Source organism: Tamandua tetradactyla, chromosome 4, assembly GCF_023851605.1.
Source record: "Tamandua tetradactyla isolate mTamTet1 chromosome 4, mTamTet1.pri, whole genome shotgun sequence".
NCBI lineage: Eukaryota > Metazoa > Chordata > Mammalia > Pilosa > Myrmecophagidae > Tamandua > Tamandua tetradactyla.
The window spans coordinates 10,674,785-10,699,308 of NC_135330.1; the positions used below are offsets into that span (position 1 = coordinate 10,674,785).

Consider the following 24,524-nt stretch of genomic DNA (forward strand, 5'->3'; position numbering starts at 1 on the left):
AAACCCAGCTTAGTTGGAGATTCTACAGGGAAGGCTCTTCACTCTCCGTTTAAGTTGTACACAATCAATAATTGAAGAATACAATGAATTTGAATGAAGAGGTCTGCGATGCTTGGGAAGGGCGACTTGTGTGTAGAATTAGGAATGACTTATGGTCCTGATACTGAGGCATGCAATGACATGAGGTCCTTTTGGATATGTATATAAGGATTTGGCAGTAGCATTTTCTTCTGTAAATTGGTGCAGTTTCTATAACCTTTGATAGCAGCATGTAGCTTGGACATGCAGATGGAGGGGTTTTGGGGAATAGACAAAAACATAGCTGAAGCTCTTCCAAAAACAGTTCTCCTACCTCTGTCAATCTCACTGCAAAGGCTTCCTTCCTCTCTGTTTTGAGGCTGGTAGAATGGAAACTGGAGAAGTCAGAGGAGAGCCTGCTCACCTGCGTAGTAAGCAGGTGCTACCTCAGAGTAGGAACGGCACTGATGTTGCACATCCCTGCAGCCCTCACCCCCAGGGACTGGGACAGGCGGTGCTGGCCAAGGTGACCGATGCCCAGAGACATTGAAGAACAGAAAGAAGGGGAAACTCACCAGATCGGTCACTTCCGGAAGCTGTGTGGGAGCCAAGAGTCAAAGATTAGCATAAACCATTTTTTTTTTCCCTCAAACCATACCTATAAAAAGCTTTCTGAGAACTTCCCCCAACAACTCAGGCACAACAGCTTTTTAATTTTTTCCTCCCTATTTCTTTGCTTCCATCCTACACCACCCATGGCTCCCAAACAAAAAATAATCCATACTGTCGTCTATAAACAAACAGTGGCTTCTGTACACATTCCTGGTTCATCTTTTCACTATTACATACTTAGCAGCTTCCTATTTCATTGCCTCCTTTTCCTCTCCAGACTGCACTCAACCAGTGCAGAAGCAGGGAAGGGCTCAGAGAAATGGTTTAGTCTCCCCTCACTCTTGGCATTGTTCCATACTCTCTTCTACTTCTGGTTAAATTTTGACTGCAAATGTAGGGGAGGAAGTCATGTTTCTCTGTACGTTTTCTCTCACTTGCCTACATCTTGGAAGTAACTTTTATCTGAAAAATCATTTGGTGTGAGGCTGGGACACAGGAAAGGATATAGAGTTGTGTTTGGCAGAAAGAAAAATCTGCTTCCTGTGAGATGGAAAAGGAAATTAATGAGAAACAAAGTGTAACACACACACTTGTTTTGTTCTGATGGCTGCATTTGGAGCCTTTTGGCTTTCCTGGAAATCAGTTTTGCTTATTCCCACCTGTTGCTATCTGTCTCTGAAACCCTGAGTGGAAGTAGAGGTAGGAGCTCTTCAGCTTTTCCCCTGGTAGACTTTTAAGAGTTGAAGCCCCTGTCCCAGTCTGGCCCATCTACTCACCCAGGGTCAGCAGCAGCAGCCCCAGAAGCATGGGGACCTGGTCTGAGAATGTCAGTCTCACCAAAAGCCAAGTTTATCTTCCATCCAAGGAGAAATGGAGGCTGCTACTCAGACGAGATTTACAAGAAATAAAGAAAGCGGAAGTAGAAGAACTCAGTATCATATCCTGCCTGGGATTCGGAAATACGAACGTGGCTGCCTTCTGAAATGCTGTTTTTATTTCAGTCCTACCAGGTGTATATCTTCTGATGGTGGGGGTCATCTTCCAACAGTTCAGGTTTCTCAGGCTAAATTATCTCCTAAGCTGTTTCTTAAGTCTCTGAAAATGCCACCTTGTGGGTATGCTAAGATTCAAATAATCCTTCTTACATTTTTATCAAATGGACCACTCTTTCATCACCTAAATCTGCATAGCCTTTGGGGCTGCAGATCGCTTCCTAAAATAGACACACCCTATGAGTATGGTGTCTTGCTAGTGCCATACAGAAGGAGTCACACAAAGTCAAGATTTCAAAGCAGATGAAAAGACATTTTGACCTTGAACATGAAACACCAAAGGTGAAAATAATCGAAAGTTGCACATTTGCAGAAGTCCCTAAATCCCACCAAGATTTGTGCAAATTGGTTCCAGTGAAGGGGGGTGAGAAGTGGTAGCCCAGAGGAGCAAGTGTCGGACCTTCTCTTGGGGGTAAGGGACACAGCTTTAGGAAGGCTTCCAGGAGAAGGTGCTGCCTAGAGGTAAACTTTGAAAGCAGTACCTAAAGCATGTTCTAAGTGGAGGAAACATCATGTACCAAAGGTACAGAGACATGAAACAACTTGATATGCTCTGGGATCTGCAAGGAGTTGGATAAGCCAGTAGCAGATAACATGAGCAGATGAAACTGAAAATGTGAGTGGGGACAGGAGTTAAACACTTCACGAAATTCCTAAACAGGAAGTTGAATAAGTGTCAGAATAAATATTTAAAAATGAATTGGAAGTTGAAAATAAAATTTAAAACTTTGAGTTTAAAAGAATGAATACAGAAATGAATATATTTCCCAATAGGACAAGTCAATGTAAATTAGATAGTTTTTTTTTTGCATATTTTATACCTTTTGTTCTATCTTATTTAAATGTAAACCTTTTTAAAAATACATATGAGGAGGAGAGTGCCAAGATGGCAGCGTAGTGAGGTGTGGGAGTTAGTTCGTCCTCCAGAACAGCTACTAATAGCCAGGAACAGTACAGAACAACTCCTGGGGCCACGTCCATGACCAGACACACAGTGTACACCAGCTGCAAGCCCCCCCAGAACTGTGAGTTCCCCAAGCCTTGGCGGCTGGCACCCCTCCCCCACAGGCTGCTTCCCAGAGGGGAAAGGAAAGGGACTTTACCAGCAGCATGGGCTGAGCACAACTAAGCTTCAAGTGTGGAATTAATTCACAAATTCTAACTACTAAAAATAGGCCCCCAACTCAGGTGAACTGGTCAAAGTGGAGGTTACTGATTTTTACCCCTGTGCTGAGGGGGCAGGGCTGATAGAAAAAGAGAAAAAAAGAAACAGGTTTTTTGGATCAGAGAGCACATAATACTTGAAAGGGTCTGGGCTCTAAAGGAAAGGAGAGGGCACAGAGGCTCTGAAGGTACACAAAACAACATACCAACTCATGCTCTTGATTGGCAAACCTGAGAAACGGGGGCCCTGCTCTGAGAAGGATTTTTCTCTTTCTTGCTTTTTTTTGTGGCTGTGTTTCTACAAAGGCTGAATTGCCTTTGAATACAGCTGCAGGGCTTCTCAGGCTGCAACTGCCCCAGGCATAGACAGAAACAAGCTCGTTTGAGGGCTTGTCTGGAGCCTGTGCCTTCCCCAAGAGAGGGATGAAGCCCAACTCAGGTGGAATCCCTCCCTCAAGGAATTCAGACACCAGGGTTTGGAAATTTGAAGCTATTAATGCCAGCCTACAACCTCTCTCTATCTCCACCACACCCCCCAGCAGGGAGAGTCTATTGAAGTTAAAGGTACCGCATCACCTTATGCAGGTGGGACCCGCAGGCAGACAAGTGCCACACACTGGGCAGGATAGGAAAAACACAGAGTCCACAGACTTCACAGGTAAGTCTTTCAACCTGCTAAGTCTCACCCTTAAGAAAACTGACTCACGTGACTCTTTCTGTCTGATAGGAGGCCAGTTTGACCTGGGAAAATCTGGCAGGGGTCTATAATACCTAAGTAGACCCTCCTAAGGGTGGGGGGAGAAAGGTACCATACAGGCAGGATAAGAAACAAGAAAACAAGAGTGAAAAATTCTGCTCTGTTAAACAAAACTAAGCTAGTGGTCCAGAATAAGCTGAACTGAATGTCAAAGAACAGATAGACAACAAAGTCACCCAGCAAGAAAGTCTTAGGTAAAAGAAGTGACAACAATCTCCAGAATGAACTAATTGAGGTAATTAAATGCCTAGATGCCAGCAAAAAATAATGAATCACACTAGGAAAATTGAAGATATGACCCAGTCAAAGGAACAAACTAGCAATTCAAATGAGATACAGGAGTTGAAACAATTAATTCAGAATGTTTGAGCAAACATGGAAAACCTCTTCAAAAATCAAATCAATAAATTGAGGGAGGATATAAAGAAGGCAAGGAATGAACAAAAAGAAGAAATTGAAAGTCTGAAAAAACAAATCACAGAACTAATGGGAATGAAAGACACAGCAGAAGAGATGAAAAAAAACAATGGAAACCTACAATGTCAGATTTCAAGAGGCAGAAGATAGGATTACTGAACTGGAGGATGGAACATCTGAAATCTGACAAGCAAAAGAAAATATAGGGAAAAGAAGGGGAGAATATGAGCAGAGACTCAGGGAATTGAACGACAACATGAAGCACACAAATATACATGTTGTGGGTGTCCCAGAAGGAGAAGAGAAGGGAAAAGGAGGAGAAAAACTAATGGAAGAAATTATCACTGAAAATTTCCCAACTCTTATGAAAGACTGAAAATTACAGATCCAAGAAGTGCAGCGTACCCCAAAGACAACAGATCCAAATAGACATACTCCAAGACACTTACTAATCAGAATGTTAGATGTCAGAGAGAAAGAATCTTGAAGGCAGCAAGAGAAAAGCAATCCATCACAGACAAGGGATGCCCAATAAGACTATGCATAGATTTCTCAGCAGAAACCACGGAGGCGAGAAGACAGTGGGATGATATATTTAAAACATTAAAAGAGAAAAGCTGCCAACCAAGAATTCTATATCCAGCGAAATTGTCCTTCAAAAATGAGGGAGAAATCAAAACATTTTTAGACAAAAAGCCACTGAGAGAATTTGTGACCAAGAGACCAGCTCTGCAAGAAATACTAAAGGGAGCACTAGAGGCAGATACGAAAAGACAATAGAGAGAGGTGTGGAGAAGAGTGTAGAAATGAATGCTATTAGTAAAGGTAAAAGAAGAAAAATTAGATATGACATATAAAATCCAAAAGGCAAAATGGTAGAAGAAAGTACTATTCATACAGAAATAACACAAATGTTAATGGATTAAATTCCCCAATCAAAAGACACAGACTAGCAGAATGGATTAAAAAACAGGACCCATCTATATGCTGTGTACAGGAAACACATCTTAGACCCAAAGATAAACATAGGTTGAAAGTGAAAGGTTGGGAAAAGATATTTCATGAAAATAACAATCAGAAAAGAGCAGGAGTAGCTATACTAATATCCAACAAATTAGACTTCAAATGTAAAACAGTTAAAAGAGACAAAAAAGGACATGATGTATTAATAAAAGGAACAATTCAGCATGAAGACATAACAATCATAAATATTTATGCACCGAGCCAGAATGCTCCAAAATACATGAGGCAAACAGTGAAAAGGGAAATAGACACATCTACCATAATAGTTGGAGACTTCAATTCCCCACTCTCATCAATGGACAGAACATCTAGACAGAGGATTAATAAACAAACAGAGAATTTGAATAATACAATAAATGAGCTAGACTTAACAGACATTTATAGAACATTACACCCCAAAACAGCAGGATACACCTTTTCTCAAGTGCTCATGGATCATTCTCAAGGATAGACCATATGCTGGGTCACAGAGTAAGTTTCAATAAATATAAAAAGATTGAAATCATACAGAACACTTTCCAAGATCATAAACGATAGAAGCGGGAAATTAATAACAGGCAGAGTGCCAGAAAATTCACAAATATGTGGAGGCTCAACAACACACTCTTAAACAACCAGTGGGTCAAGGAAGAAATTACAAAAGAAATCAGTAAATATCTTGAGGCAAATGAAAATGAAAAACAAATTCAAAATTTATGGGATGCAGCAAAAGAAGTGCTAAGAGGGAAATTTATTGTCCTAAATGCATATATCAAAAAAGAAGAAAGGGCAAAAAACCAAGGAATTAACTGTCCACTTGGAAGAACTAGAGAAAGAACAGCAAACTAACCCCAAAGCATGCTAAAGGAAAGAAATAATGAAGATTAGAGCAGATATAAATGAAATTGGGGACATGAAAACAATTGAGAAAATCAACAAAACCAGAAGTTGGTTCTATGAGAAAATCAGTAAGATTGATGGATGCTTAGTGAGGTTGACAAAAAGAAGAAGAGAGAGAATGCAAATAAATGAAATCAGAAACAGAAGAGGTGACATAACCACTGACCCCACAGAAATAAGGGAAGTAATGAGAGGATACTATGAACAACTTTATGCTAATAAATTCGACACTGTAGGTGAAATGAACAACTTTCTAGAAAGACATGAACAACCAATGTTGACTTGAGAAGAAATAGATGACCTCAACAAACCAATCACAAGTAAAGAAATTGAATCAGTCATTAAGAAGCCCTCCAAAAAGAAAAGTCCAGGACCAGATGGCTTCACATGTGAATTCTACCAAACATTCAAGAGAGAACCAATACCAATCCTGTTGAAACTCTTCAAAAAAAATTGAAGAGGAGGGAAAGCTCCCTAACTCGTTCTACAAAGCCAACGTCACCCTCATACCAAAGCCAGTCAAAGATATTACAAAAAAAGAAAACTACAGACCAATCTCTCTAATGAATATTGATGCAAAAATCCTCAACAAAATTCTAGCAAATTGATTCCAGCAGTGCATTAAAAGAATTATACACCATGACCAAATAGGATTCATCCCAGGTATTTAAGGATGGTTCAACATAAGAAAATCAATTAATGTAATACACCACATCAACAAATCAAAGCAGAAAAACCACATGGTCATCTCGATTGATGCAGAAAAGGCATTTTACAAAATTCAACATCCTTTCCTGTAGAAAGCACTTTAAAGGATAGGAATAGAAGGGAACTTCCTCAAAATGATAAAGGGAATATATGAAAAACCCACAGCTAGCATCATCCTCAATGGGGAAAAACTGAAAACTTTTCCCCTAAGATCAGGAACAAGACAAGGATGTCCACTATCACCACTGTTATTCAACATTGTGTTGGAAGTTCTAGCCAGAGCAATTAGACAAGAAAAAGAAATACAAGGCATCAAAATTGGAAAGGAAGAAGTAAAACTCTCACTGTTTTCAGATGATATGATACTATATGTCGAAAACCCCGAAAAATCCACAGCAAAACTACTAGAGCTGTAAATGAGTACAGCAAAGTGGCAGGTTACAAGATCAACACTCAAAAATCTGTAGCATTTCTATACAGTGATAATGAACAATATAAGGGGGAAATCAAGAAAAATATTCCATTTACAATTGCAACCAAAAGAATGAAACATTTAGGAATAAATTTAACTAAAGAGACAAAACACCTATGCAAGGAAAATTACAAGAAATTGTTAAAAGAAATCACAGAAGACCTAAATAGATGGAAGAACATACCGTGTTCATGGATTGGAAGACTAAATATAGTTGAGATGTCAATTCTACCTAAATTGATTTACACATTTAATGCAATACCAATTAAAATTCCCAAAACATACTCTTCAGAACTAGAAAAACCAATAAACAAATTTATCTGGAAAGGCAGGGTGCCTGAATAGCTAAAAGTATCCTGAGGGAAAAAAAATGAAGTCGGAGGTCTCACGCTACCTGACTTTAAGGCGTATTATGAAGCTACAGTGGTCACAACAGCATGGTACTGCCATAAAGATAAATATACTGACCAATGGAATAGAATAGTGTTCAGCTATAGAGCCTTATCTATGGACAATTGATCTTTGATAAGGCAGTCAAGCCAACTAACCTGGGGCAGAACAGTCTCTTCAATAAATGGTGCCTAGAGAACTGGATATCCATATGCAAAAAAAATGAAAGAGGAGCCATATCTTACACCCTATACAAAAATTAACTCAAAATAGATCAAAGACCTAAACATTAGATCTAAGACCATAAAACTGTTAGAAGAAAATGTAGGGAGATATCTTATAAATATTATGCGAGGAGGCAGTTTCCTAAACCTTACACCCAAAGCATGAACATTGAAGAAAGAAAGAAAGAAATGGGAACGTCTCAAAATTAAACACTTTCGTGCATCAAAGAACTTTGCCAAGAAAGTAAAAAGACAGCCTACACAATGGGAGACAATATTTGGAAACGATATATCAGATAAAGGTCAAATATCCAGAATATATAAAGAGATTGTTCAACTCAACAACAACAGACAACCCAATTACAAAATGGGCAAAAGACTTGAACAGACACTTCTCAGAAGAGGAGGTACAAATGGCCAAAAGGCACATGAAAAGATGCTCAACTTCCCTGGCTATTAGGGAAATGCAAATCAAAAGCACAATGAGATATCATCTCACACCCACCAGAATGGCCCTTATCAATAAAACAGAAAACGGTAAGTGCTGGAGAGGATGTGGAGAAAGAGGCACACTTATCCATTGTTGATGAGAAAGTCAAATGGTACAACTGCTGTGGAAGGCAGTTTGGCAGTTCCTCAAAAAGCTAAATATAGAATTGCCATATGACCCAGCAATACCATCGTTCGGTATCTATTTGGAGGACATGAGGGCAAGTACACAAACGGACATTTGCACTCCGATGTTTATAGCAACATTATTTACAATTGCAAAGAGATGGAAACAGCCAAAATGTCCATCAACAGACGAGTGGCTAAACAAACTGTGGTATATACATATGATGGAATATTATGCAGCTTTAAGACAGAATAAAGTTATGAAGTATGTAACAACATGGATGAACCTTGAGAACATTATGCTGAGTGAGACTAGTCAAAAACTAAAGGGCAAATACTGTATGGTCTCACTGATATGAACTGACATTAGTGAATAACTTGGAGAATTTCATTGGTAACAGAGACCATCAGGAGATAGAACTAGGGTAAGTTATTGGGTAATTGGAGTGAAGGAATACAGATTGTGCAACAGGACTGACTGTAAAAACTCAAAACTGGATAGCACAATACTACCTAACTGTAATACAATTATGTTAAAACACTGAATGAAACTGAATGTGAGAATGATAGAGGGAGGAGGGCTGGGGGCACAAATGAAATCAGAAAGAAAGAAAGATGATAAAGACTGAGATGGTATAATCTAGGAATGCCTAGAGTGTATAATGATAGTGACTAAATGTACAAATTTAAAAAATGTTTTTGCATGAGGAAGAACAAAGGAATGTCATTACTGCTGGGTGTTGAACAGAGATGGCAATTAATATTTAAAAATTTTAACTTATGTGTGAGACTAAAGCAAAAAATGTTTATTTGGTACAAAATTTATATTTTGACTAGTGCATTTCCTAATATAACTTATGTAGACAGCTTAATTGAACACCATTAAGTACATGGAACCTTGAGTAGGGCATGAGATTTTGTTGGTTTGTCCAGAGTGATGCCCCAATAAATCCCAGAGAAAGTATTGCAAAGTCCCCTTGGGGGAATGGTGAGAAAGGGGGAAAATTCAAATTCCCCAAGTTGAATTCTTGATATTCTTACAAGCATTGAGAACCAATGGGGGACAACCATTGGGGACAACCAAAGCAATAGGCTGAGCCCCCAGTCTTGGGGTTTGTTCATATGAAACTTAACCCCACAAAGGATAGGTCAAGCCTACTTAAAATTAGGCCTTGGGCGGGCCACGGTGGTTCAGCAGGTAAGAATGCTTGCCTGCCAAGCCCGAGGACCCGGGTTCATTTCACGGTGCCTGCCCATGTAAAATGTAAAAAAAAATAGGCCTAAGAGTCACCCCCAAGAGAACCTCTTTCGTGGCTCAGATGTGGCCTCTCTCTCCAGCCAACATAACAAGCAAACTCACCACCCTCCCCCTGTCTATGTGGGACATGACTCCCAGGACTGTGGACCTTCCTGGCAATGTGGGACAGAAATCCTAGAATGAGCTGAGACTCAGCATCAAGGGATTGAGAAAACCATCTCGACCAAAAGGGGGAAGAGAGAAATGAGACAAAATAAAGTATCAATGCAAGAGAGCTGAGAGGTTATCCTGGAGGTTACTCTTATGCATTAATTAGATATCACCTTGTTAGTCAAGATGTAATGGAGAGACTGGAGGGAACTGCCTGAAAATGGAGAGCTGTGTTCCAGTAGCCATGTTTCTTGAAGATGATTGTATAATGATACAGCTTTCACAATGTGACTGTGTGATTGTGAAAACCTTGTGTCTGAAGTTCCTTTTATCTACCTTATCAACAGACAAGTAAAACAAATGGAATAAAAATAAATAATAGGGAGAACAGATGTTAAAATAAATTTGGATTGAAATGCTAGTGATCAATGAAAGGGAGGGGTATGGAGTATGGTACGTATGAATTTTTTTCTGTTGTCTTTTTATTTCTTTTTCTGAATTGATGCAATGTTCTAAGAAATGATGATGATGAATCTGCAGCTATGAGATGATATTATGAATTACTGATTATATTTGCAGAACAGAATGACCATAATAAAAAAAATTTTTAAATACATATGATTGGATTTTTAATTCTTAGATGATTTGTTTAAATGTTCACATGTAATTTAGTGTAAATTAATACTTTTATAATAATATTAGGCTTTATTTTGTATGGAACATGACTAAATATTTGAAGTGCTTTAAAACGTCTTCATTATGTGCTAATACTGACAAGGAAAACATTTTTTAATATATTAAATTCACTTTGGTATTCAATAAATTCTATTTTAAAATAACAAATAAATAAAAGAATGAATAACATTTTTTAACTTTTCTTCCAACTAATATTTACAAATTAATATGATTTAAAAGATTTTTAGTTTATAGGTACTTTAGACACTAAACTTTGGCTTCTCCATGTTTGGACTTATTTGGTCATACACTTTCTGATAAACCTATCTCATTTGCTATTGCTCCTTAAGTAGATGTTTATACAAAGTAACTCACAGGATTAAATTGTCCTCAAATCCTAATTTCAGATGACAGCGTGAGGCTGCTTCTCTAATTTATGAAACCGGTGTCTTAGAATTTGATCATTTATATAAATTCATTGCAAAGCTACATCCCGAGAATCTCAGAAAAAGCATGAACTTATTCATCAGACCCAAATATCAGTTTGTTACTTGTTAGGTATGGAGTCTCGAACAAGTGAAATTATCTCCCTTGGAGGCTTTTTTCCTCGTATTTGTGGAATAGAAGTGTTTATGGCATAGGTTTGTGAGGATTGCTTAACAAATGCAAAACTCCTAGTGGTGTTTCTAGAAATAGTAGGTGATCAAGTGGTAGGCATGTGTTATTGTTATTTATTATTATTATTAATAATGTTGTATGCACATATATATTCTGACACTGACAGAGTTTGGACCTTAGCATCTCAATAACAAACTGCTGAGCAACTTAAAAAACTAAAAATAAATAAATAAAAAGATCTGTGCAAATTGGGAGATCAGCAAACAAGCATAAAAATAAGAATCCTTAGTTTTAAAGCGAGAGCCCTACTCAGAAAGCTCTTCCGTGGTCCCACTCCATTGTTTCATGTCCCCACGTTCTTTCACACCATTTATCACAATTTGTAAATTATTTTCTCACTTGCTTTTGTGGCCCATGTTTGCCTTATCCACCATTATATTCCTTGTGTCTTTCACAGATATTTCTTTTCTCACAGTAGATATTCAACAAAAGTTTTTGAAGGAAGGTTAAATGGACTGTGAGAAACTCTGGACTAGTGTTTCTCAAACTTTTTTCATTATCACCCCCCTAAGGAAACTCCTTAGATATTTTTTCCCAGCTGCTCTTCTCCCACATGAAAATTTAATACCACAGATATACTGTACATCTGCTTGTGTACTGTACATATATCTGTGCTTTAAACATAAAAAGAGTGAGATTCTTTTCTCCTCCCGAAGAACCACTTTCTTGCCACCGTGGGGATAACATTGTTCTCGATGGGAAGGCATACTCGAGCCACACAAGTGGACAATTCTCGGCAATCTAATTACTGGGATAGAAAGTTATGACTGTTCAAAGAGACTTTATGTTAGAGACAGAAAGTAACCTCAGATCAAATGTCTCTTCTTTGGGGGTGCCATCTCCGAGCCTGTGAGGAAAAGCAGGTCTTTTCTTATAACCTAAGAATATTCTATCTTCCCCCAATGGCATTTACCAAATTTTGCCTTTTTTTAAAAAATCTATTTATGTGATTTTATAGCACCCCTTTTGCCAACTAGATTGATCTACCACAAAGGCTGGATACAGGTCTGGTTTTTCTCCACTGCATTTCCAAATGCTTAGCAGAGTCATTGTCACATACTAAGTCGTCAATAAATACTTATTGAATGAGTAAATGACCAATGAACAATAAAAGCCAGGATGACAATAGAAGAGGGTGATGTTAAGATATCTCTTTAGTCATCCCAAGTTAAAGCTTTCTCCAATATTTTGAAGAAGAGATATTGGTGCTATCTAAATTACATTAAACTGTTTATTAAAATTGTATATTAAAATGGTATGGGGTGATTGTCAATAATAATTTCAGAATGTGGATGCCACATTTTCTAAGACATCTTCCCTGACCTCCCAAGTTTGGATTAGGTGTTCTTATGTGCTTTGATGGACTTTGATTTCCTTCACCATAGAGCTTGTCACCATGAAGCACAATTTCCTATTTCTTTGACAATCTTCCTTGGAAATGTGAGAATCTTCAGGGAAAGAAACTACTCTGACTTGCTATGATTTCTCTGTATCCAACACAAGGAAGAATCAGTTGAAAATGGATAGCTTTGAAATATGTCATGTGAAAGTAAGATTTGTTCTACATATGAGCATGTAATTCAGCTAATGGTCACACGTGAAGGCACTGATGATTACTGCTGCCAGTTGTTTCTCTGGTTGAAAAGAGATGCTCAGAAACAGCCCTTTGGAATTTTATTGCCCATCTTCCCTTGTATCAACTATTGGCTTTTGTATTTCCCCTCCTACAGGTCAGACACTGTGTCATGTTCACCATTACATTCCCAGCCCCAAGCACAATGTCTGAAATCTAACATGTGACTGCCAGATGAATACAGGGTGTCCAATTCAATATACATTTCACATAAAAACAAATACTTTTTAGTATACGTATGTCCTGTGTAATATTGGGGATATGCTTATACTAAAAATGTGCTAATTGTTTACCTGAAGCAATTTCTCAAAATCTGGCAACCCTAACATAATGGAATCTATTCTCATTTACCTAAATGAATTATGAATGATTTTATTATGTGACACTTGTATTTCCTTCCACATGAATGCACCTCCACTAGCACTGCTCCTCTTTGTGCTCTTTTATGCATTATACCTCAGGATAGGTAAAGTGGCTCATCTGATTGATAAATCTGGGAAGGATAAATTAGGCATGCTGTACTCAGCGCCCTGCTTTTCCCCTTAGTTGTAAATCTGCCAGTAAAGAGGTCTGTGAACAGGTAGGGTGAAGACTAGAGTAGAGACAGCCAAGTCCTGGAGACACAAACAATTGCTACATGGGCTTCTTGGAAATAAGAGAAATAAAAATGAAGGAACAAACATAAGGGGGGGCCTTATATTCACTGTTGTGAAGAGGAGAGGCTTTTGGTGGGGCCAAAAGCTTTAAGCCTTGGACTTTAGTAAAAGAGCAGGACATTTTGCTGGTGGTGGCTTAGTCAAATAGGCAAGTGGTTGTATCTATAGACTGCATCTGTGGGTAATGATGAGCAAAAGGCACGAGGATCTTACCAGGGGCTGCAAAGGACAGAGGAGGAAGGGCTTAGCTGTCAGCAGCTGGCAAAGGAGCTGCTTGGGGGCTGTGAGAGTGGCTCAGCAAAGCCTCAGGGCAGCCCAAGTAGCTTTTCCTAGACAGTCATGGCTAAGGCAAATGGGGAGTCTTAGGGAAAATCAAAATCTTTGCAGCTTTTTAAGGTACTTTTTAAGACTTTAGCTACAAGGCTCTTTGTGTGCTGTAGAGCACCAAGGAGGATCTAGCTTCAAGCCATTTGTGCCAAATCTAGGTGGGTTTCCAGTGTCAGTTGCCTCAAATCCTGCCTTGCATTCGGGCCCAAGGAGGAAACTGGAGGGAGCAATCTTGAATTCATGTGGTCTTCTCTAGATTTCAGAGTGGAAAATATTTTACTGGGTGAGTTTTGAGATGATTATTATTGTAAATGGGCATACAGGTGTTGACTGTATCTCATGGGAATGTGGTTGATAAATATATGAAAGTCAAAGGGAAGAAAAGTCAGAATCTTGAGGGACACATTTGGGAAGTATTACGTCTTACTGTACCCTTTGGGGCACAGGCTTCAGAAACATGCATAGCAGTTTTAAGAACTTGCTGAGATGTATTTTCCAACTGAAACAAAGGTGGGGGCAAGGGGAAATATTCCCCAGGAGGTCGGCTTCTCAGACTAGTATAATTCCATACCAAGCAACAGCCTACTTACACAAGAATGCAGACAGCTTCATTCCTCAAGAGATTCCTCATCTGATTCAGAACTGAAGTGTTACGAGTACTTTGCTCAAAGGGGAAGTGAAAATTAAGAGGTTTTAAGTGTATTCAATAGGAAAGAAAGTACACCCCAGGTGGTTCCCACCCATCCTTAAAATAGTAAAAGCTTATTGTTAAAAGGGACCCTTTCTGGGAAGTTTCTCACAATTGAGTTTGAGTTCAAAGATTCCGGGTCCACAAGTGTCACCTGACTGGTGTCCTGCTGAAGTACAGAATTTCTTCATCTCCTCCTCTTCCCTCACATGTGACCGGTCTCTGTTAGATGGTCTGCTTGGAATAACTGCTCTAGAGTTGGTAATTGGCTTTTTAAAATTCAGTGGGTATGGAGCCTATGTGGTGATTATCTTGTGACTCCTTTTAATTCTTTGAACTGTGTAAAAGTGTAGCTCACAAGAGTTGCGGTATGGAAATCAACACCACCTCTGAGGTCCTAGAAGGAATTATTGAACTCCACTGTCAGACAGTGCAGGCAGTAATCGCTAAAACAGCCTCAGCACCACGGAAACTTGGAGAACATCCTCTTAGCTAAGATGAAGCAGAATGAAAACTCTGGGAGTGGATGGGTTACTGTCAGTTCTTTACACTCACAAGAAAGAAGTTGATTTCAGGTTTAATTTATTTGGATTTTAATGTTTCTGGAATCTTTTTTCAGGAGGATTTATTTTCTCAACTTTAATTTTTTCTCCTAGGCAGCTTAAAAAAGGAAGGGGGTTGTATTAAATTTGGGGATATTGATGTTGAAATTTTAATATTGGAGGATCTGATGTTGCTGCTTCATCTCATTGCGGAACCTCTGCTTATTAGACTTGCTTGAAATGGGAAATGGAAATAGTAGCAAATTTTCAGCCCAGAGTACCTAATGACATTGGTGTTATTTAGTTAACACATTTTTTTGAAGTCTTCTGGGAGAATTCTACACAGCCCACAGTAGTTCCATGAGGGTATCCACAGCAGCAAGGTTGGTCCTAGGGGAGCAGTTTCATGAATGGGGCAAAATTCTGAGAACTCTGATAAATATTACTGGCAATTCAAGGAGAAATGAGATAGGATTCCTAAGGTGTGCACAAATTTGTGTAATAAAGAGTGATACATGTGATCAAAGACACATGCACAAATTGCTATGTGAAAACCAGTTATACAAATACATTATATAACAAGGGATCTACATAACCCAAATGCATGTTGAAGCAGGGGTTCTACACGGGGTGGTGAAACAGAAGAAAGCCATGGATAGTCCCTGGCCTGATAGGAACCTTATGCTTCATATATATATATTTTGCATGGGCAGGCACCTGGAATCGAACCTGAGTCTCCAGCATGGCAGGCAAGAACTCTGCCTGCTGAGCCCCCGTGGCCTGCCCTATGCTTCATTCTTGAACTCCAGTTTTCTGATCCCAATGACATTTGAAAGATTAAAAGTCAATACAACACTTTCTTCCTCCTTTCCTTTCTTTTTTCTTTCCCTTTATAGCTCCCTCATTGGCTCACAGAACGGCTATTAATGTTCAACTGGATGAGCTAAAGTACAACAAGAGAGAGATATACAGGTGAGGCATGAAAGCAAGATACATACAGAGACAAAGTGCAGAGAGACGGCAGCTTTGTGGTTTTACATCCTTGAGAAATCTACGTTCCACCTTAGCGTCAATTGCTTTTAGAGAGTTAAAGTGGTGGACAAACGACATCTAACCCCAAGTCCGCATATAATGAGCATGGTGTGTTTAAACAGCAAAATCTTGAATTGACCCAGGTATGTGAGATTGTATTTAGTTTTATTACACGCAGTTTGAAAGCGTCTGACACCTTTGTGCAGTGATGGAGTAATTTTCAGATCAGGCTCTACCTGGAAATTGCTGAAGTCATGGAAGTGAAGGAGACTGTCCAGGAAGTTGATTGAACTAGGAGAGAGCAAGACCATGGACAGAGCTCTGAGGAAGATGGATATTTAAGGGAAAGCTAATGGTAGGAGAAGAGCAATGGAGACTGAGGTGTGGACACAGAGGGAGCTGGAAATCTAGGTGACATGCCATGAAAGCATCCTCAAATCCCCAACCCAGCTCCCTTGCCCAGTCTACCTCGACCCTCAGGCTAATTCTGACTTAGCCTCCTATTCACAAAGAAAATAGAAGACCTCTGATATGAACTCACTCAATTTCAAACCATCAAGCCTACTGATTCTTGACTCTGAATCCATCAGTTCCTCCCAGTCATCAAAGTTAGTGGAGAAGTTATTCCCCTTCCTAAGCAAATCCTTCCACCTGTGATCTGGGTGCCAAACAAACCTGCCTTCTATCTGACTCTATTATGCATGATTTCTTTCTTGATTCTCTTTAACTGCATCCTTTCTACTGCTTCTTCTTGTCAGCATTCAAATATGACAAATTCTTTTGCTTTTAAAACACTTCTTCCTCTGACCCAAGCATTCTTCAAGCTATCCCCAGAGAGTGAGGAACCAAATTCAAATTTAGGCTTTATTAATTTTTCTCTGTGCGACCTTGGGCAAGTTATTTAACCTTTGTGTCCCTTAATTTCTTCATCTCTAAAGTGGGAATAATGGCAATAGTATTGTATATGACACAGAATAAATGCTATGTAAGTGTTAACCTTTATTATTATCATCCTATTTTTCCTTCTCCTTTACATTCAAACTTCTTGAGATCCTGCATTCAAGTTCTCCACATCGTCTCTGCCTACTCAAGTTTCCAATCCATGGCATTTGCAAATTTTCCCCATTATTCAACTGAATCTGTTCTGCCAAAGTCACACCAATTTTGTTGCCCCTAAATCCAATTGGATATTCTTATTCCTTATCTTACTTGACCTATTGGCAGTAATTTCCACAGCTAACCTTTCCACTTTTTAAACATTCTCTGCTTTTGGTTTCTATGACATAATACTCTCTTTATTTTCTTCCTACTCATCTATAAATTCCTTCCCAGTCTTCTGGACAGAGTATCATCTCTGCTCATGCCTTAAATGCTAGTATTTCTGTGATCTCAATCCTGAGTACATTTTATTCCTACTTTTACATGCCCTACCTTGATTATCTCTATCTCAGAACATTCAATTATTACATCACTAAATAGACCTCTCTCTTTGCTTTAAGTCTAGAATAAAAGGTCCACCATTCACAGGATATAATTCCTTATATGTTTTTTGGCACCTCCAAGGTAACATATCATTTATGTCATGGTTTCATTTATCCATTCTACTCTTTATGGCCATTTGAGTAGTTTCAAGTTTGGGGCTATTACAATTATTTCGTGGAAATTATGAACATTCATATTCATATATATGTATATTTAGTACATATTTTAATATGTATATATGCACATCTTTATACAGGATCTATACCCAGGAATTGAATTGCTGGGTCACAGGGTATATATGTATGTTACCTTTAGTAGATAGTTCCAAAAGGGTTTCCTAAGTGTACAGATACATATATTATCACATTTAATCCTCACATCAGTACTTACAAGGTAGGTAGTATTATTATTCTCATTTTACATGTTAAGAAATGGAGTCACAGAGAGGTTAAACAACGTGCCCAAGATCACACAGCTTCAGTCTTTAGATGTTAGGTAGTGTAAGTCCAGGTGCTTGCCTTTAGTCATGAAGCTATCGTGCATCTCTAAAGTAAGGAAGGCCTGCACGAAAGCAATGATGATGGGGATGGGAAGGTGGGATGAAATGTTAGAAATAGAAGGCAGAAAATCAACAGGAATTCATGATTGAATGTGCAATTGAAGGAAAACAAAGTATTCAGGATTATTTGTTGCTTGCAGGGACATTGTTGTCACTGAGTAACCAAAACCAAATGGCCAGATTGGGTTTTTCTAGATGTCTACTTTCCTGTTTTCCTCCTGCATGCTGCAATTCTCTTAGAAGACCTTAACAGACAGCATGTGCATATGTCCATGCAGTGAGATCCCGGGGCATTCTGAGCTGCTGCTTACCTAAGATTCAGCCTTCAGTGCCAAGTGTTCTGTGTTTCAAAGGGACATTTCTCTACAAGGTAAAATAATTCACTCTCTGCCACCTACCTACCACACTGGAATAATAATTTGGCAGGATATAGCATTCTAGATTGAAAGTCTGTTTCTCTCAGACAGGTGTAGACATTGGTTCATTTCCTGAATAGCAAATTAAACCACATGGAGAATCAAAACAATTCTTGGAAGATTAAATAAAAGTATCTTCCTGGAATATAAAGAGAGAAGATAATGGTATGTAAATTTTGAAAGAAAACATAAAAGACTATCAATTGAGGAAATTCATTATCTATTTTTTTAAAAGAGGAACTCAGAAAAAAGAGTAGAGAGAGTCTATAAGGAAAAAGTAATAAAATTATAGAAGAGAATTCTGGACTGAAGCAAGATTTGTGTCTTCAGAATAAAAAGACTTACCCCATCCTAGTCGTAATAATCTAATAAAAGGTCATACCTCTAAGAACGAAAAAGGGAAGGAAGAGAAAGTAAGAGAGAGGGTGAGAAGGAGGGAAGAGGGGAGGAAAAAGGATCCTATAAGCCTTCAGCTAGTGTGAGCCATAAGCAGGGAATGAAAGTGAGAGCAAGTAAACAAGAATTACTTAATTAGAGGGAAGTAACATAGACGGGTATCAGTTATTTCATCTGTAAGCAAATACAAGAAGGCAATGAAGAAGAGTTTTACAAATTAGGGTGGCAAACAAATTTTAAAATTAAAGTGTTATTCCTATAAAAGTTGTTATGACTCTGATAGGATAGAATAACAATATTTCAAGACCCAAAAGATGCAGAAAGCGTGTTATTCAAGCATTCTTATTGCGGACACAAAAAAGAAAACTTGGGTGGGCCATCGTGGCTCAGCAGGCAGAGTTCTTACCTGTCATGCCGGAGACCTGGGTTCGTTTTCTGGTGCCTGCCCCTGCAAAAAAATAAAAGGAAAACCTCACTGATGAATTTTGGCAACTCCAGAAAATAAAAAAAATTAAAAAAAGTCACAGGACACAAGAAAAACAGTATGGACCACAGAAATCAATAGAAAATACAGCAAAGTTTTGAGTAATTGTTGATAATGCAGATGGAAAGTTTAATGTAATTGATAAGGAAAATATTTCTAAAATGGAAGAAAGATAATATCTAAGATAAATTAAAAAATAATACTACTGCAAAATTTGTACTCCTTGTGAGATATAGGAGGGGAGTAAATGTTAGTTAAAGGTCATGTCATTTTGAAGGAATATTACAGATATTGATTAATTTCTTGATTTTGATAAAAATGCATGTATTTAAAAAATATTTTTATTGATACCTTACAAACACAAACATTCTTAACATACGAACTTTCTATGCATGGTGTACAATCAATGGCTCGTGACATCACCACATACTACCTATTTACCTCTGCTGTTGCTGTGGTAGTGCCGATGGTTTCCTTTTGAACATAGCTCGCAATAGCAGTTTTCCCCCTGTACCCTGGACTTAAACACTCTTCATACAAGAATCATATCTTTGAAGTAATTCTTACGAGAACTCATTCACATTTCTAGTGTGAATCAGTGGGATACGTAGGTCTATACAACCCCTTTCAATCTTGTTCTTCTTCAATGTGGTAATATTACTTCTAGACCCACTAGAGAATCACCTTCGCTCCTATCTATTCTCTTACATTGGAGTCCAACCTCATTAGCTGATTGTTCACCCATCTCTAGCTTCTATGTATCTCTAAGTCCCCTATATTCTTTAATATAAGCCTCTGATTATACCTTTCTGCTGGTCAAAAAAATGGAATCATACAGTATCTATCATTTTGTGTCTGGCTAATTTCAAATATATGTATTTTTAATAATTAGAATTGGATTGCATTTTGAACCGAATATAAATGAAAACACAACATATCAGATTAGTGGAATGCTGCTAAAACAGTACTTATGGGAAAATTAACAGCACCAAACAACTATATTGGAACATAAACAATGCCCCAAAACAACAAACTCAGCTTCTGTCTTAAGGAATTCGTAAAAGAAAAGCATTTAAACTCAAGTAAGGAGAAGATAGGAAACTGTGATCAAAGTGCAAATTAACGAAATAAAGAACAGCTAAGTAATACACATATCAATGAAATGAAAAATTGGTCCTTCGGGACATCAATAAAAATAATAAATCCCTAGCTAGGTTGATCAGGAAAATAGACAGTAGACACGACTTATAGGTATCTGAAAGGAGAAGTGGGACATCACCTTAGATTTTATAGATTTTAAAAGGATAATAAGGAAGTATTATGAACAGATTTATGCCAATGAATGAGAAAATAGATGCAACCAACAGTTTCCTTGAAGATACAAATTACTAAAGTTCATTTGAGTAGGAATAGATAGCTGAATATCCCTATATTTATTAAGGAAATTAAATTTTAGCTAAAAATGTCCACAAAGAAAGCTCTAGACCCAGATTTCTTTCCATATGAGTTATACCAGTATTTAAGAAGAAATAATACTAATTCTACTCAACTTTTCCAGAAAGTTAAAGAGAAAGGAATACTTTCCAGCCCATTTGTGCTGGTTTGAAACTGGTATGTACCCCAGAAGAGCCATGTTCTTTTAATCCTAATTCAATCTTGTGGGGGCAGACCTATCTTAGGTGGGACCTCTTATTGAAGTTGGTCCCATGGAGATGTGACCTACCGAATTGTGGGTGCGACCTTTTGATTAGGTGTTTCCATGGAGATGTGACCCACTCAAGGTGGGTCTTAATTAGTTTACTGGAGTCCTTATAAGAGCTCATGGAGAAGAGAGAGCAGAAGCCTAGACACAGACATTTGGAGATGCTTAGAGACAGACAGAGGCTCAGAGAGGCCGTTGGAACCAGGAGCTGAAAGCAACAAAACACAGGAGCAGACATCATCATGTGCCTTTCCCTGTGACTGAGAAACCATGCATGGGACTGGCCTTTCTTGAGTGACGGTATTGATGCCTTAATTTGGCATTTTCAAGCCCTTAGAATTGTAACTTGTAACTTAATAAATCCCCTTTGTAAAAGCAAATCATTTCTGGTATATTGCATTCCAGCAGCATTAACCAAACGCTGGTTAACTAACTTTAACCAAAATACCATCCTATGAAGATAGCAATAACCTTGTACCAAAACCAGACAAAGTCATTACAAAAAAAGAAAACTATAGGTCAATATACCTCACAAACATAAATGAGAAAATGCTAAATTGAATTTTAGCCAATAGAGTCTAATGATATATAAAAGAGCATAATATATCATGACTAAGTAGTGTTTATTCCAGAAATCTCGGCTTAGTTTAATTTCTAAAATTAGTCATCCTTTCCTAAAAAATCTCAGTCAACCAGAAAAAGAAAGAAGTTTCCCAACTTGAGAAGGAGTATCTATGAAAAACCTATAGTTAACATCTTACTTAATAGCAAAAGACTGAATGTTTTTCCCGTAAGATCAGAAACAAGACAAGAATTTCTGCTCTCACCATTTGTATTGAACATTGTAATGGAGGTACAAGACTGATAATTCCAAGGATTGACAAGAATGTGGAGACACTGGAACTTGCATACATTGTAAAATGGTATGACCACTTTGGAAAAACTGTTTGGCAATTTCTTAAAAAGTTAAACATGCTCTTTCCATGTGATCCAGCTATCCCAATACTAGATATTTACCCAAGAGAAAAGAAACCATGTAAAAACTTGTACATGAATGTTCTTAGAAGCTTTACTTTTAATTAACAACCCCACACTGAGAACAACCCAAATGCTTAACAACAGGTGAACAGATATCCACTGTGGGATATTAAAACAATGGAATATAATAAAACAATGGAATATAATACAAAAAAAAAGAGAACACCAGGACCATTCCAGCCAATCCTAAAGAACACCTAGGGCAATTTACAGGATTCCACAAGGGTTCCAGGCACTAGAGTAACTTGCCAGAAACCTACAACCTCTAGATGGGTCCCTGGTCCAGATAAGTCCTGAAATCTAGCCCAGCCTCTCCAGAACATCAGATAGTTCCATCTCCCTACCCCATATTAGTGATAGACTCTTCCAATATCAAAAATTTAGAATCGCCATAGCTCAAACAACCGCAATGAGAGGTATGGAAAGATCAAAGGTGATGGTGGAATTATACAGAGAAAATAGGACTTAACAAATGAATATGAATGCTGAATCATTAAATTGATATCTCTTTTAGTCTCCAGTATTTTAGAGCAGCTAGAAGTAAAAACCTAAAATTAAGAAATTATAATCCATGACAAAGTCTGAAATACGTTCTACAACTAATTGTGGTGCTGGGCTTGGAAATTTATAGCTCTTTTTGTATATATGTTATTGTTCACAAAAAGAAAAGGGAAAAGAATTCAATTGTGATGATACAAAAGTATTTAAGCCCTCTAGCCTCCTATGTTTTGGAGCAGCTAGAAGGAAAAATATGAGAGGATCATATGGTAGCCCATGACAAACTCTGGGGTCTGTCCTGTAACCACTTTTTGAAGAGTGCTTTGAAAATGTATTGCTCTTTTATTTCTTTGCTTTGTATATATGTTATACTATACAATAAAAAAAGTTTTAAAAACTAGCACATACTTCAGGATTCTATTCTAGAAAATGCAAACAAATCTATGATGACAGAAAGCAGATCTGTGGTTGCCTGGGGACAGGTTTGTATGTATATGTGTGTAGTGGATGGGTCTTAATTAGTTTGCTAGAGTCCTTAAAAGAGTTCATGGAGAAGAGATAGCTCAGAGCTCTTTCTCTGGGAGAAAATTACAAAGGAGCACATAAACTTTTGAATATTATAGATATGTTCATTTTCATGATTGTGGTGATGGTTTCATAATTGCATACAATTAAAATTCATCAATTGTACACTTTAACATATACTATATGTCTATAAAGCTGTTAAAAAAAAATCCCAAGAAAAACCATTTGTGGTATATTCATATGATGGAATACTTCTCAACAATGAAAAGGAATGAGCTACTGATTAATCAGCCCATGGATGACTGCCAAAAACATCATGCTTTATCAAATAAACCAGACACAAATGAGAACACAATATATAATCCCTTTGATATGAATTTCTGGTTCATATGAGACTAATCTAAATGATGGATACCACATCAGTTGTTGATGGAAGTGGGTGTGGGGGCTATTGATGAAAGGAGACCCAAGAGAACATTTTTGTTTAATTGGCATGGTGGTTATGGAACAGTACACATTTGTCCGACCTCATCAAACTGGGACATGTTAATAAAATTTAGGATAAACTTACATATCTCCAGCACTTTAATCTTAGCATAGTATAAAAATTAGAGCCAATATAAAATTTATGTCTGTGACAAATTTTTAATTAATTTAATTAAGGCAATAAAATGAACCTGTTTAATTGTACACTTCACTGAGTCATTATGATACATTACCTTGGCTATGTGTGATTCATCTGTTTAGAGTGGAGAGAAACGTAGCTTTCATAATGTAACTGCATTTGAACAATTTGTTAACTGTAATTTTCATGTTATGGAAGTCAGATAATTAGCAGAATGTTAAAGCAAAATAATAATAAAGCAGCTTATATCTAGAACAAACTACTACATAATAAGTTAGCTGAAAAACTAAGGATTGATAAAGCCGCATGACTCTTGGTTTCTTTTGGAACTTTTTATTGAGTATAGCATATATACAGAAAAGCACACAAATCTAAGTATACAGAGCAATGAATTTTCACAATATGAATGTATCCACAGTCACCCACCTAAAGACGCAGCATCAGTATCTTCCCGGAAACCTCTCTCATGCTTTCTTCCAGAATTTCTCTCCCTTCCAATGCAATAGTTGGTTTTACCTGGATTTTGTAAAATTGGAATCAAACAGCATGAGCTCATTGTGTTGAACATTTCTTGTACAGCATTAACTGTATATTGTTGTTTGTGGTTATGGTTGCATCATTCCCATTGTTAGATCATCTTCCACTGCATGATTGTATCACAATTTATTTATCCATTCTACTATTGATGAACACTTGGGTAATTTTCAGCTTTAGGAATATTACAAATAGTGTTGCTAAAAACACTGTTGTACATTTCTCCTGGTGAATGTATCTATACATTCACGGTGGGTCTATATACCTAGGAGTAGAATTGCTGGGTCACGTCGTA

At 37.7% G+C, this 24,524-nt stretch overlaps 1 protein-coding gene across 3 annotated transcripts in view; it reads right to left on the bottom strand.

The window, feature by feature from the left end:
• Positions 1-24,524, bottom strand: part of FCRL3 (Fc receptor like 3) — a 53,386-nt gene that overhangs the window by 26,635 nt on the left and 2,227 nt on the right. The window contains exons 1-3 of one of the 3 annotated variants that reach the window (XM_077156562.1): positions 24,122-24,201; positions 19,230-19,271; positions 594-614 (exon numbers count right to left, since the gene is read on the bottom strand). In XM_077156562.1, coding sequence (XP_077012677.1) covers positions 594-614; positions 19,230-19,236 — 28 coding nt within the window. In that variant the 5' untranslated portion in view covers positions 19,237-19,271; positions 24,122-24,201. Of the gene's footprint in view, positions 1-593; positions 615-1,406; positions 1,904-19,229; positions 19,272-24,121; positions 24,212-24,524 lie in introns of those variants that run through there. The other 2 variants (XM_077156561.1, XM_077156560.1) reach the window with 2 other exon arrangements.